Source organism: Sminthopsis crassicaudata, chromosome 5, assembly GCF_048593235.1.
Source record: "Sminthopsis crassicaudata isolate SCR6 chromosome 5, ASM4859323v1, whole genome shotgun sequence".
Classification (NCBI taxonomy): domain Eukaryota; kingdom Metazoa; phylum Chordata; class Mammalia; order Dasyuromorphia; family Dasyuridae; genus Sminthopsis; species Sminthopsis crassicaudata.
This window is the reverse complement of record NC_133621.1, coordinates 55,995,304-56,009,122: the sequence shown is the minus strand read 5'-3', so window position 1 is coordinate 56,009,122 and position 13,819 is coordinate 55,995,304. Positions and strand designations below refer to the sequence as shown.

Sequence of the window (13,819 nt, the reverse complement as noted above, 5' to 3'; positions counted from 1 at the left end):
GCCACTGATGTGAGGCTGTTGGTCATTAATGGTAGATTTCAAGTTAGTTAATACTAAGGAGAGGGACGATCCTGAAGGCCTCAATAATCAGGATGTCCTAGTTAAAGAAATGCATCAGAACTGGCGGGAGGATGAACTAGAGAGGGGACTGAATGGGACCAGAGGAAAGTTTCTCAGAGGCCCTAGGACCTTAAGCCCACACATGATCACTATTCTCATAGGGATTGTAGGGCAGAAAAGGTCAGACCCTAGGCCTATGTTTCAGGAAGTCCCATGACCTCTAGGAAGGAGACATTGCTTTTAATTGGTCAGTGGTTACTTCCTTTTTCATCCACCCACTGAACCCAAATCTTTTCCTGTTTAATCAAACCCCTCTTTCTGGCCTGGGGACCCACACCATGATGGGCTGCTCCCTTGGTGTGCTGGGACCTTTCCGAATCCATGCTTTCTGTTTGTATCTGGAGATGCCTCTGAGTAGCCATATGAATCAAGAGGTCACACTCAAGATTCCTAAATTTTTCTGTTATGGTTTTTTGCCTCAGGGCTAGATTTTTTTTTTCTTCTACAACCTGAGAAATGTGATTCAATGCATAAAAGAGTTGTAATTATTTCACTTAGATCACTTACTGTCTTGGGAAAAGTGTGATTGATGGAGTGAAGGAGAACATTGGGATCACAAATTTTGACAAGAATGTTGAATTCTCTACATGTATTTCAAAACATACTTATTTCAAGATTAAAAGATGAATTTTAAAATATACTATATGAAATCTTTCCAATGTAAGCTCTTACTTTCTTCCCTCTCTCTAAACATATTTCAAGATTAAAAGATGAATTTTAAAATATACTATATGAAATTTTTCCAATGTAAGCTTATTTTCTTCCCTCTCTCCTTTGCCTCCTTCCCCTTTTGTCTGTTTTTTTTCCCTCTGTCTTCCTCCCCTCCTTAAGTTTGTGTTGCTCCATGCTCTCTTTTTCTCATTTCTCTTGCCCTGTCTCTGCCCTCCCCGCTCAGAATCAGCACTCAGTATCTTTCCAATCTTTAACTGGGGCTGCTGATGTGTCTTGATAAATTCCGATTGTAGTTCCCACTTATTTTTGTTTCTTCCAAAATGTTCCCATTGATCTATAGGTTTTTACATTGAGCACTAATATTCTGATGTGTTTTCCACAATTGATTTCGTTGAGAATTATATTGGATTTTTTTCCTATGTGGACAATTTCCTCTCATGTTCTATCATTCCTGGACAATATTCCCAAAATATTTCTGTAATTATTGTGGTAAGGCACTCTTTATAGTCAAAATGTTCCAAGTAGTTCCATTTCTTCAATTGTTTATTCCTAATCTGTTCTCCAGATCTGCCTTTTAAGTTATGTTTCATGTTGTTCAATTTGTTTTCAATTTTTACAATATCTATTGTAATTTCTTGGTTATTCTTCACTGCTATGCTTTCCCATAGACAATCTTCATTTTGCAAAGACTTATTTTCATCTTGAAACTCCTTTCCTCCTGTGCAAGGTTTTCTTTTTTCATATGCTTTTGGTTTTTCTTAAGATTTTTTCAGTACTTTTTTCTCAAATATCTTTTGATTTTTAAATTTTTTAAAGAGTTCTGCACATTTTCTTTTATTTTAGAGACTTTGCACATTAGTTTATCCTTATGTGTCCGCCTCTGAAGATGAGACTCTCATTTTCCCTGTTCTGATAATATATTTCAAAGGTAGGTTGGTTCTTTGCTGGTGTTTTTTGTGAAACCAACGGTTAATGAGTGTTAAGTTCCTTTTAATTAGTGCGTGAGGAGAATGTTCCTAAACTTCCCTTCAATGTTGCCCTCTGACAAGGAATTCCAAAGACTCTGACCAGGCACTGCCATGCAAGAGCTGCTCTTGCCTGAAAATACTAGCTGCCAGAAGCGTCCTGGATCCACTGCCTTTGCACCCACTGGGGGCTGGTTACCTATCAGAGCCATATCCTCAGGTTCTCAGTGGCACAGCTGGATTTGGATGCCATCATAGTCCACCCAGCTTCATTCAGGTCAACAGGACAGAGACCTCAACTTGACAAGAGGGTCAGACATGATGGTCTCTATGGTTCTTTCTGAGGCTCCAGTCACTCCCAGATTGGCTGGCCAGTGGTTCCCCACTTGTTTCTGTGGATTTAGTCTAGAGGTATTGCCCCTATAAAGCACTTCATTCACAGCCTGATGACTTTTTCACAGCCCTTTGACTTGTGTAAAGGACCCCCTGTGATAACTCAAGTCTTTGATATTAATGTCACTATTCTCCCCAAGTTATAAATTTATTCCATTTGAGGGGGAAATCGGGAGAGCTCCAACACCTTCTTAGATTCCACCAGAGCGGAAATTTTTTAAAAATGACCAAAATGAACCTTGTTGTCCCCAACCTTTTTCCTTAGTCTTTTGGGAGGAGTGCTTGGGGACTGTTGTCAGAGAAGGTTTTGACTGGGGAGCCATGGCTGGCTTGAATTTTGCAGTCCTCTTCCAGGGACCAGTGGCTTTGGCAGTACAACCTGGGGTAGGTTCTTGGGGTGGAGGACCTTCTCCCTGGGCCCAATTGAAAGAAGGTTCAGAGAGAACTCTGGGGGGTATCTTGAACTCAGTGGGCAGTGCCAGGGATACTTTGGTCGTCATCTTCTGAGGAGCATTGACTTCTCTGATGGCACAGACTTGGCTGGCTTCTTGGGGTGGAGGACCTTCTCCTTGGGTCCAATTGAAAGAAGGTTCGGAGAGAACTCTGGGGGGTGTCTTGCACTCAGTGGGCAGTGTGGGGGATACTTTGGTGGTGGTCTGAGGAGCACTAACTTTTTTGATGGCACAGACAGCACTAACTTCTTGGGGTGGAAGACCTTCTCCCTGGGCCCAATTGAAAGAAGGTTCAGAGAGAACTCTGCGGGGTGTCTTGCACTCAGTGGGCAGTGCTGGGGCTACTTTGGTGGTGGTCTGAGGTGCACTGACTACTTTGATGGCAGAAACTGAGCTGGCTTCTTGGGGTGCAGCACCTTCTCCCTGGGCCCAATTGAAGGAGGGTTCCAAGAGAAGTATGGAGGATGTCTTGGACTCAGTGGGCAGTGCTGGGGCTACTTTGGTGGTGGTCTGAGGTGCACTGACTACTTTGATGGCAGAAACTGAGCTGGCTTCTTGGGGTGCAGCACCTTCTCCCTGGGCCCAATTGAAGGAAGGTTCGGAGAGAACTGTGGGGGATGTCTTGGACTCAGTGGGCAGTGCTGGGGCTACTTTGGTGGTCTTCTGAAGTGCACTGACTACTTTGATGGCAGAAACTGAGTTGGCTTCTTGGGGTGCAGCACCTTCTCCCTGGGCCCAATTGAAGGAAGGTTCGGAGAGAACTATGGGGGATGTCTTGGACTCAGTGGGCAGTGCTGGGGATACTTTGGTAGTTCTCTTCCAAGGAGCACTGACCACTTTGATGGCCCAGACTGGAGTGGCTGTTTCTGCTGCAGAAGCTTCTTCATGGGGCCAATCAGAGGAGGATTCAAGCTCAGTTTCAGAAGATGTCTTGCACTCTGTGGCCAGCGTAGAATGAACTTTTGATGTCCTCTTTGGAGCAGCATTGGATGCTTGGCCAGGACAGGCCAGGGTGGCTTTCAGATGACTTTTGGGGGAAACAGGAGGAAATGGTTCCACCATGATTAAAGGAACTTCCAGGGTCTTAGTAGGAATGGCAAAAGCCAAACTCCTGATCCAGGATGGGCCCCCAATGTCCTTTCCTTCTATATTTGGCCTGGCAGGAATGCTGTCCTCCTGGCCCTCGAGGTCTAGTCCTTGAGCATTGTTGCTCTTTATAAAGAGGTTGCAATTCGGTGAAGGGGACCTTGGAAAATCACCGATTTTGCCTTCTTGAATAGGCTCTTCTGTTCCTCCTGGACCAAGTCTGTGAATGAAGAAGGCACCATATGAGCAAAGAGGAAGGAATCAGGAAAGAGATTGTGGGCAGGAAAGAGCAGCAGCACAGGGATTACAATCTGCCAAGAGTAATAGCTGGCCGTTGGAGGACAACTGGCCCCTTGTCAACATGCCCTCCATATCTCACTTAGCAAAAGCCCAAGACACTCTTTCCTTCCTTCCATTTTTTTGTGGTAATCCCATTATTTGAACAGAGTTGTTTGTATGGAGTCGCCTCCTTAGACTGGAAGCTCCTCTAGGCCAGGACCCACCTTGAGCCTTTCTTTATATACACCCAGTGCTTACTATGGAGCTTGGTGCACAGTAGATAATGTTTATTGACTGTAGCCTCCACTTAATTCTTCCCTCTTTCTTTTTGGCTTTCAAACTCTGTATTCTGGTTTCTCACACAGTCAAGTTTTACTAATGGAAATGCAAACTTACTCTTATAAATTCCAAAGTTAAAAAGTGAATACATTTTCTTTTATTTAATATTTTAGCCAATTTACATTCAAGAAATATCCTTTTTCATTTGTTTTTTTTTATTTTTGTTTTCTAAATTCTTTCCTTGATCCCCACTCATGATTAAAAACTACATTTATAATTTTTCAAAACATTTTTATAAAAGTTGAGAAAAACAGAGATCTCCCATCTTAATGAAAAAAAAAAAGAAAAATTAAGTGAAAAGTAGATAAAAAGGGAAATAGAGAATGCTTCAATCTGTATTTAGGTACAATCATTTCTTTTCTGTAAATGGATAATTTTTTTTTACCATGACTCCTTCAGAGTACTTATGGATGATTGTGTTACTGAGAATAACAAAATCATTTTGTGCTAATCACCAAAGAACATGCCATCATTTCATATATGGCACGTTTTCACTCTGTTCATGGAAGACTTTGAAGGATCTTTTTTTTTTCCCCTGTGAACCTTCTGCTCATCGTTTTCCAGTGAACAATGATCTTCCTTCAGAGATACTCATTTCAAAAAATGTTTTTACATTTGCTATTGCTAATTGTATTCACCCTCCATTTATTCTCTTAATTCACTGTCTCTCCTCAAAAGTGTTTTGCTACTTATCACTGACTACTCCAAAATGTTCTTTTTTTTATTGCCCCTCCTTCCATTCCCATATTGCATTAACCTCTTTTTTCTTGCAGGTTAAGGTAAGTGTTTGCTATCCCAATTCAGTATTTATGATGTTTCTTATTTGAAGCAATACTGATGAGAGTAAGGTTCACTCAACCAACCTCTCATCCCCCTCTTCTCCTCCAAAAGAAAAGCTTCTTCTTGACTCTTTCTCATATGGAAGTTAATTTGCACCATTCTTCTCTCCCTTTCCCTTTTGCTGGTACATTCCCATCTCCTTTAAGTCACTTTAAAAAAAAAAGCTTTTATCCCTTCCTCTTCACCTCACACCTTTTATTCTCTGGCAATATTTACACCTTCTAACTGCCAGAATTACAGCCATGTCCTAATGACTTACAAGTATCATCCTCCTATGAAGCAATGGAAAGAGATAAAGCTTAAAACACTCCAAATTATCTTTGATCCTGTTACAGTCTCAATTTTGAATTGTCTTCCCCAACTCGCATGTAATATCTGTTGGACATTTTGACCTGGATGCCCAATTGCACCAGAACCTCAACGTGTGCAAAACAAAATATGTTCTTTGTCCCGCACCCTTTGCCCTCTTCTGAAATTCCCTTTTCTGTCACACAGGTTTGCTGGTTCCATCATCCCCCACATTCCCCGTTGCTTAGCCCACAAACCATCCCTTCACTGAGGCATCTTTTCATTCCTTACTCAACAATGTTTTCCTCCAGAGGTTTTCTTTTCTTCACTGCCATAGCTAGCAAGCTGGTCCCCCTGTCCACCTGTCTCCTAAGCTCTTCTGATAGCCTCATTGTTCCATTATGATTATGCCCTCTGACTAAATTTTCTATACTCTCTATTTATCTGGCATATTCTAGTTGATGTACTTTTGGTCCTGCCTCTTTCAATGAATTTTGGGGTTATCTTCCTTCTTCAATATAGTGACTGATATAAGAAGAAGCATTGCTACATGTTTGTTCATTAATTCTCACCATGGGGAAATACTTCATTTCTTTGCACCATGTTGAATTGCAAGGATTTCCTGAGGGAAAAGAATGTCAACAAATAAATACTCAGATTTGCTTCCAATAACTACCCCATTTTCCTAGCTAAAGGAGCAGCAAGCAGTGCAATAAGGCTCAAATAGCTGAACGCACAGCCCAGCTGTTGCCTTTCATCATCCTCAATATTTTAACATTAGAGCCAGTCTCAACACCGTTGATAAAAATGACCCATTCCTACAGGGTCCCTTGTCCCTGTTTCTTCTGCTCTCCCTCCCTGCTTTCGGGTCTCCTCATCATTAAAAGAAATCCAAAGGCAGCAAGCAAGAAACTCTATTGTAGGACAATAGAAATAGAAGAAATAGAAACTTTGCAGGCAAAGTATCAGTCAGTATAAGGTAGAATCTATCAAATTCATTTGTTTGCTGTAGTGGGTACCTTCTATCAGACTGCTCAAAGCACGAAATTTCTAAGAATTACAACATTCTTTGATTTCACAACATCCTTTGGACCTGTCAGGTTTTCAGTCCATTGGCTCCTATCCCTATTTCTTCTTTCCCTGAAAAGTTCTTTCCTATTTCTGTTCCCTATTTCTGTTCCCTATTTCTGTTTCCTATTTCTATATTCTGTTTCCTATTTCCTATATTCTGTTCCTATTTCTCAAATCCACAAGCCCTAAGGGCAAAATTCTAATTACAAAGTAGATCAGGTGGTACAGAAATACAAGCTTGAAGTCCTAACCTGCACTTGTACCCTGGATCAACCTTTCTAAACCCTTTCAGGGCTTTGAAGCACACCAGGTCACTAAGAAGTAATGAAAGATTGTCTTCCCATGTACAGGGAGAAAGGGATTTTCCATACTTACCCTGGATTATCTACAGGTAGAAAGAAAAATCTTGTCCACTCCCTCCAATAAAAAATGGGATAGATATACATTTTGAGATTACAAAGAATGTGTTTTATGACTTTAAAATATGGTTTGAAGAAAGGTGCAAAAGGCTCTAGTACCTTGTCAGAAAAAGTTGAAGAACTTTGATACTGCTCTGCCCCACCTCTTCTATGTCTAAGGGAACTACAATGTTTGAGGGTTAAACTTGATCCCCCAAAGGATGGAAGTATTTGAATGGTCTAAGCAATAGGATCTGGTGACAGTCTCGGATTCACATTAGCGAGTGTGTATGACAGGAAACTTTTCTGTATATTGACTGTACTGCCCAGCCTTTCCCAATAGACCATCTCAGTTGATCCTTATATCAATCTTGTGAGGAAATGGAGGCAAACAGGGGAACTGGTTTGCCTCAGGGAACTCTCACCTCTGTCTGAGACTGAATTTGAAACTCTAGTCATCCTGACTCCCAGGTCCATGTCTCTCTTCTACTCATGAACAGAGGAGCCTCTTTAGGACATCAACAAAAAGCCATTTTCCTTGTAGGTGAGTTTCAGATAATTTGTGTTATCGCCTAAGCTCTTATGATCTAAGTTGTATTGAGAACATTTAGGACAGAGGAACAAGCATCTTATCCATTTCTTGTTGCTGACACAAGGAAGGTCTCTCACATTGATCACTAGAACAATGTATTCCCACACAATTACACATCTCCTTCCAAAATACAAACTTCCTCATTGTTTCTCCTATATGTATTTGGCTTTCCCCATCACCAGAATAGTCTGCATCATTGAGCCTCTTACCTGTAACAGCTTCTCGAGGATGGAAAATACAAGACAGCCCCTTAGCTGGTGAAACACTAGGTTGTGGAATGAACACACACAAATTCTCTCTCTCCTTTTTCGCCTTCTCTACCTCACTCTGTCTAGGTCTCTGTGTCACACATTCACTCTCTCATCTATATATTTTTTCTCTAAATCTATCTATGGGTCTATTTCTATCTTCTTTTTCTCTATAAATATATCTCTAATTTATCTGTCTTCTCTATTTCTATCTCTATTTTCTCTATATCTAACCCTACCTTCTCTATCTGTATCTTCACTATAGCTCTCTTTAGATTCTCTATCACTATATTTTCTATATCTATCTCTTCTCTATATCTATTTTTCTCTCTCTATCTCTATCTTTTCTATATGTCTTTTCTATCTTCATTCTAGCTATCTCTATATATCATATGACTATCTTTTTTATATCTATACCTTCTCTTTGTCTATGTCTATGTTCTCTATATAACTTCTCTATCTCTGTCTCTTTATATCTACTACCCCTTTCCCTTCCCCCTCCCTCTTTATCTAATCCTCTCCTATCCCTTTCTCCTAAAATCCCTTTCCCTCAAATTCTCCCTCTTTGCCTATCCTTCTCTCCCTATCCCTCTCCCTCTCCTACCACCTCTCTCCTTCTCTCCTTCTCCTTCCACCTCTATATACTCTATCTCTAATTTATGTCTTCTCTATTTCTATCTCTATTTTCTCTATATCTAACCCTATCTTATCTGTATCTTCACTATAGTTCTCTCTAGATTCTCTATCACTTTATTTTCTATATCTATCTCTTCTCTATATCTATTTTTCTCTCTCTCTATCTCTGTCTTTTCTATATGTCTTTTCTATCTTCATTCTAGCTATCTCTATATATCATATGACTATCTTTTTTATATCTATATCTTCTCTTTGTCTATGTCTATGTTCTCTATATAACTTCTCTATCTCTGTCTCTTTATATCTACTACCCCTTTCCCTTCCCCCTCCCTCTTTATCTAATCCTCTCCTATCCCTTTCTCTTAAAATCCCTTCCCCTCAAATTCTCCCTCTTTGCCTATCCTTCTCTCCCTATCCCTCTCCCTCTCCTACTACCTCTCTCTTTCTCTCCTTCTCCTTCCACCTCTCTGCCTCCCTCTCTCACTTTCTCTCTCTAGCTCTGACTCTGGTTATCTTTCGCTCTCACTCTCTCTCTTTCTCCCCTCTCTCTCACACAGAGCACAGTTGTTGAGACTCCTGGCCTTTTATACTAGTAACAGATTGTGAGGTAGTCATGACATCAAACGGAACCATTTTTCTGTTATGTCCGTTACCAACTGGAGTATATGTCTAGAAATAGGATGCTTGTTTGTTACATTGTTTCCTAAACCAAAGCCACTGCCTTAATTGGGTTTCAAAATGTATTTCCCACAGATTCTCATTCAAACTATTTGTCATCTTCCACTTAGCAAAGAATAAAAGTATTTCTGAACACTAAACATTTAAAATTCTTGTCTTTCTCGGACTAAAAAAACTATATTTGTGTCCAGTGTTCATGGGTAAAGGGAATTGTACACACTTCTTTGTAAAATATTTTTTGATTCAACTTTCATGTCTTTTCTCTTTCTGGTTCAAGTCCAGGAGAGATATTTGTTTTTCATTACTGCAAAGGCCACAAACTTGACATCTTCCTCCTTCTCATCTTTATCTTCCCTAACACTCTTTACCTCCATTCACATGTTTTAGGCAAACTTCTTTTAATTTATTTTTATTGCAGTTTATTATTTTCAAAACATATGCAAGGAATTTTTTTTCAACATGGATCTTTGAGAAACCATGTGTTCCAATTCTTCCTACCTTCTCCCTACTTCCTCACCTAGATGCCATGTAATCCAATATATGTTAAACACAGTTAAAAAACATGTTTATTCTGATATAGGCAGACACATTTGTGCAATTATTTTGATGCAAAAGACAAATGAAATCAAAAACTTAAAAAAACTGGGATACCAAAAAAAATTGAAGCAAATCATAACAGAAACTGTAAAAATGCTATGTTGTGATCCACACTATGTTTCCACAGTCCTCTCTCTGGGTGCAGATGACTGTCATCATGACCAGATCATTGGATCAGGCCTGAATCATTTCACTGTTGAAGAGAGCCACGTTCATCAGAATTGATAGTAGTATTGATGTTGCCAGTGTACTATGGTCTCATGCTTCTGCTCATTTCACTTAGCACCAGTTCATGTACCTTTCTCTAGGCTTCTCTGATATCACCCTGGTGACTGTCAAACTTCCTTTTCACTCCCACACCCTAGGGTGAGGGTCTAGTCTGCCTCTCTTGACATCATCTTGTGAATCTGACTTAGCCAATTTGTCAAGGCACTAGTAGATTTGTTGTGAAAGGATTAATTTCAGCCTCTATCATTCCCTAGCAGTGCTACAAACCAACTGGGAAAGATCAGAAATATCTTGATCCACTGAGCAATTTCTCTGCCAACACTCAAAATCCCCGTACCCCTACATATTCATTTCATACTGAAGCATATACTGCCTTGTTATAGATCTTCCCTTACTATCCTTGATGTTTGATAGTAAAATTGTCTTAGTGTCCAATAATATCACATGTTCCTTGTGAGCCTCAGTTTTTTCACCTTTAAAATGGGAATGAATAACAACATTTGCATTTATGAAGCATTCTGAGAAAAGCATTCTGTAATCTTTAAAGTTTTTTTTTTTGTAAATGTAAATGATCATTATTTTTATTTATTATTTTATTTACTTAAAGCTCATCATTAGAATTGTTCAATTTGAAGTCTAAGAATCAGAAGACCTGATTTGAGCTCTTAGTTCAGATACTAACTTTAAAAGCCTGAGTAAAGATTTAAAAAAAAAAAAAAAACACAATATCTACAACTCCGTTTGCTCAGCTGCAAACTGTGGGTAATAAAGGGTATCCTATGCAAGACTGCTGGGAAGAAATAATGAGATGGTAGATGTAGAAATCCTTTGAAATCAAATATGAGGTTTGTCTATGATCTCCTTTTCCAGGTATAGCAAGGTTTCAATAACAAATACAATGCATCAAGTATCTTAAAAAAGGCAAAGCCTCCTTGCTACTCTACAAAATCTTAGAAATTTAGAGTGGGAAGGGGCCTCATTACATTGGCCCATGCAGCCCAGTGCTGTCATATTATGAGAAGCAACTCCATTGTATCTCAATAAACTGGCTATGACCTTGACAACAAAGTCAATTGCATTTAAGAGAGCTGTCCAAGGACACCAGCCTCACTATGTCCTCTGGATCCTTCTGGGTCCATTTCCCAAATGCAGATCAAGAGTATTGGAAATGGCGGTTTGCCTGAGACAGTTTGACCTGGAGAGGGGCATTGACAGAATTTTTTTGTCTTTCAGTAGGCCTTTGTTGCCATGCCCTCTTGTTGAGTTCCTTACATTGTTTGGGCTATTTTGACCCCATAGACAGTTTTTAATCAGAATGTAAAGTCCTCAGCTGATTCATTAGGAATTGAATCTGAGTCATGCACCAAGCTTGCCCACCTTATGGCAACATAATAAACCTTTTTTGCCCCTTATCTTGGAAAAAAGTGTGTCATTAAGGTTAGGTAAAAAATGAAGCCAAGATGGCTTCTTTCACCTACTTAAAGTAACCTTCACAACAACTATTTCTTTCCTTCCTCACTCCCACCATCCTTTCCTCTTCCTTGCTTTCCTTCCTTGCTTGCTTGCTTCCTCTCTCCCTCCCTTCCTTCCTTCTTTCTGAATTGGGCCAGGTGCATATTTTCAAGGGCTGTAATAAGCTATGACTAAGCTTCAGCAAATTTCTTGATCCAAAGGAAGTAGACAGCATTGCTTGTCATTGGTTGTTATGGGCCAGAACTTGAAACAAGGTGCTAAGTTAGTGAAATTGATAGAGACAATGGTTATTTATCTTGGTGCTTAACACTTCTCTAGTTCAGTACATATACTTAGTACTTACAATAGTTCTACAAGATTCACACCTTTGATTAGAGAGGATATAAGCTGGAACAAACTCAGCCAGAATCCGAATTAGGGAAGACAGAGAAGTGGTGGCAGGCTGTCCTCCTTCACTTCTCCACTGAAACCAAGATCTGGAAGGCCGACAGAAAAAGTAGCAGAGCCCCAAGTGAAGGAGACAAGACTTTGAAGGAGCCAATAAAGGATTTGGACCTTAATCCCTGGCTGTGCTTGTGGTATTTACTGAACTTAAAAAAAAAGTTTGCTCTCAGAGACCGCAAGAAAACCCCAACAAGAGAACATTACATTTTAGAGAGGATATTATATTTTGGCATTCGAATGTGGGACAAATTCGATCCTGATTTCTGGGAAAAAAGTCTCCTGGACCTATAAATTAAGGTGAGTACTGGAAGGAAACTTTGTAAAGGGCAAAAGTAGTATTCCAGCTAAAATGGAACAGATGTTTAGAAAACAGCCTTCTTACTATTTCTAGCCATACAAAAAGATGCTCCAAGTCATTATTAATCAGAGAAATGCAAATTAAGACAACTCAGAGATATCACTACACACCTGTCTGATTGACTAGAATGACAGGGAAAGATAATGTGCAATGTTGTAAGGGATGTGGGAAAACAGGGACACTGATAAATGTATCAGTTGGTGGAATTGTGAATACATTTAGCCATTCTGGAGAACAAATTGGAACTATGCTCAAAGAATTATCAAAATTTGCGTACCCTTTGATCCAGCAGTGCTACTACTGGGCTTATATCCCAAAGAGATCTTTGGGAAAGGGACCTGTATGTGCAAGAATGTTTGTGGCAGCCCTCTTTGTAGTGGCTAGAAATTGGAAACTGTGTGGATGCCCGTCAATAGGAGAATGGCTGAATATGAATATTATGGAATATTATTGTTCTCTAAGAAATGACCAACAGGATGATTTCAGAGAGGCCTGGAGAGACTTACATGAACTGATGATGAGTGAAATGAGCAGGACCAGGAGATTATATACTTCAACAACAATACTATATGATGATCAATTCTGATGGAGAGGCCCTCTTCAACAATGAGATCAACCAAATTGGCACCAATAGAGCAGTAATGAATTGAACCAGCTACACCCAGCAAAAGAACTCTGGGAGATGACTATGAACTACTACATAGAATTCCCAATCCCTCTATTTTTTTCTGCCTACATTTTTGATTTCCTTCACAGACTAATTGTACACTATTTCAAAGTCCGATTCTTTTTGTACAGCAAAATAACGGTTTCGACGTGTATATATATATTATATATATATATATATATAAATATATATATATATATATATATATATATATATATATATATATATAGTATTCAACTTATACTTTAACATATTTAACATGCCCCCCAACCAAAAATTAAAACTTGAAATAATACAAAAATTAAAAGGAGAAATCAATAATATTGAAAGTAAAAAAAACTATTAAATTAATAAATAAAACCAAGAGTTGGTTTTATGAAAAAGCCAATAAAATAGATAAACCTTTGGTAAATCTGATCAGAAAAAAGAAAGAGGAAAATCAAATTGTTAGTCTTACAAATGAAAAGGGGGATCTTTCCACAAATGAAGAGGAAATTAGAGAAATAATAAGGAGTTACTTTGCCCAACTTTATGCCAATAAATTTGATAACTTAAGTGAAATGGATGACTTCCTCCAAAAATATAGGCTCCCTAGATTAACAGAGGAGGAGATAAATTGCTTAAATAGTCCCATTTCAGAATAAGAAATAGAACAAGCTATTAATCAACTCCCCAGGAAAAAATCCACAGGACAAGATGGATTCACATGTGAATTCTACCAAACATTTAAAGAACAATTAGCCCCAATGTTATATAAATTATTTGAAAAAATAGGGGATGAAGGAGTCCTACCAAACTCCTTTTATGACACAGACATGGTACTGATACCTAAACCAGGCCGAGCGAAAACTGAGAAAGAAAATTATAGACCAATTTCCTTAATGAATATTGATGCTAAAATCTTAAATAAGATATTAGCAAAAAAGACTTCAGAAAATCATCTTCAGGATAATACACTATGATCAAGTAGGATTTATTCCAGGAATGCAGGGCTG

The 13,819-nt window shown here is 39.0% G+C and overlaps 1 protein-coding gene across 1 annotated transcript; it reads right to left on the bottom strand.

The window, feature by feature from the left end:
* Positions 1–892: 892 nt before the first annotated feature.
* LOC141542424 (uncharacterized) lies at positions 893–8,129 on the bottom strand. The gene is made up of 2 exons (XM_074266814.1): positions 7,705–8,129; positions 893–3,908 (listed from the first exon to the last, which is right to left on the bottom strand). The coding sequence occupies exon 2, from the start codon at positions 3,662–3,664 to the stop codon at positions 2,342–2,344; it is 1,323 nt and encodes a 440-aa protein (XP_074122915.1). The 5' UTR covers positions 3,665–3,908; positions 7,705–8,129; the 3' UTR covers positions 893–2,341.
* Positions 8,130–13,819: the final 5,690 nt, after the last annotated feature.

What these genes read in the sequence shown, in the direction of transcription:
- LOC141542424 (XM_074266814.1), bottom strand. Translation starts at nt 3,664, where the DNA reads ATGGTGGAACCATTTCCTCCTGTTTCCCCCAAAAGTCATCTGAAAGCC.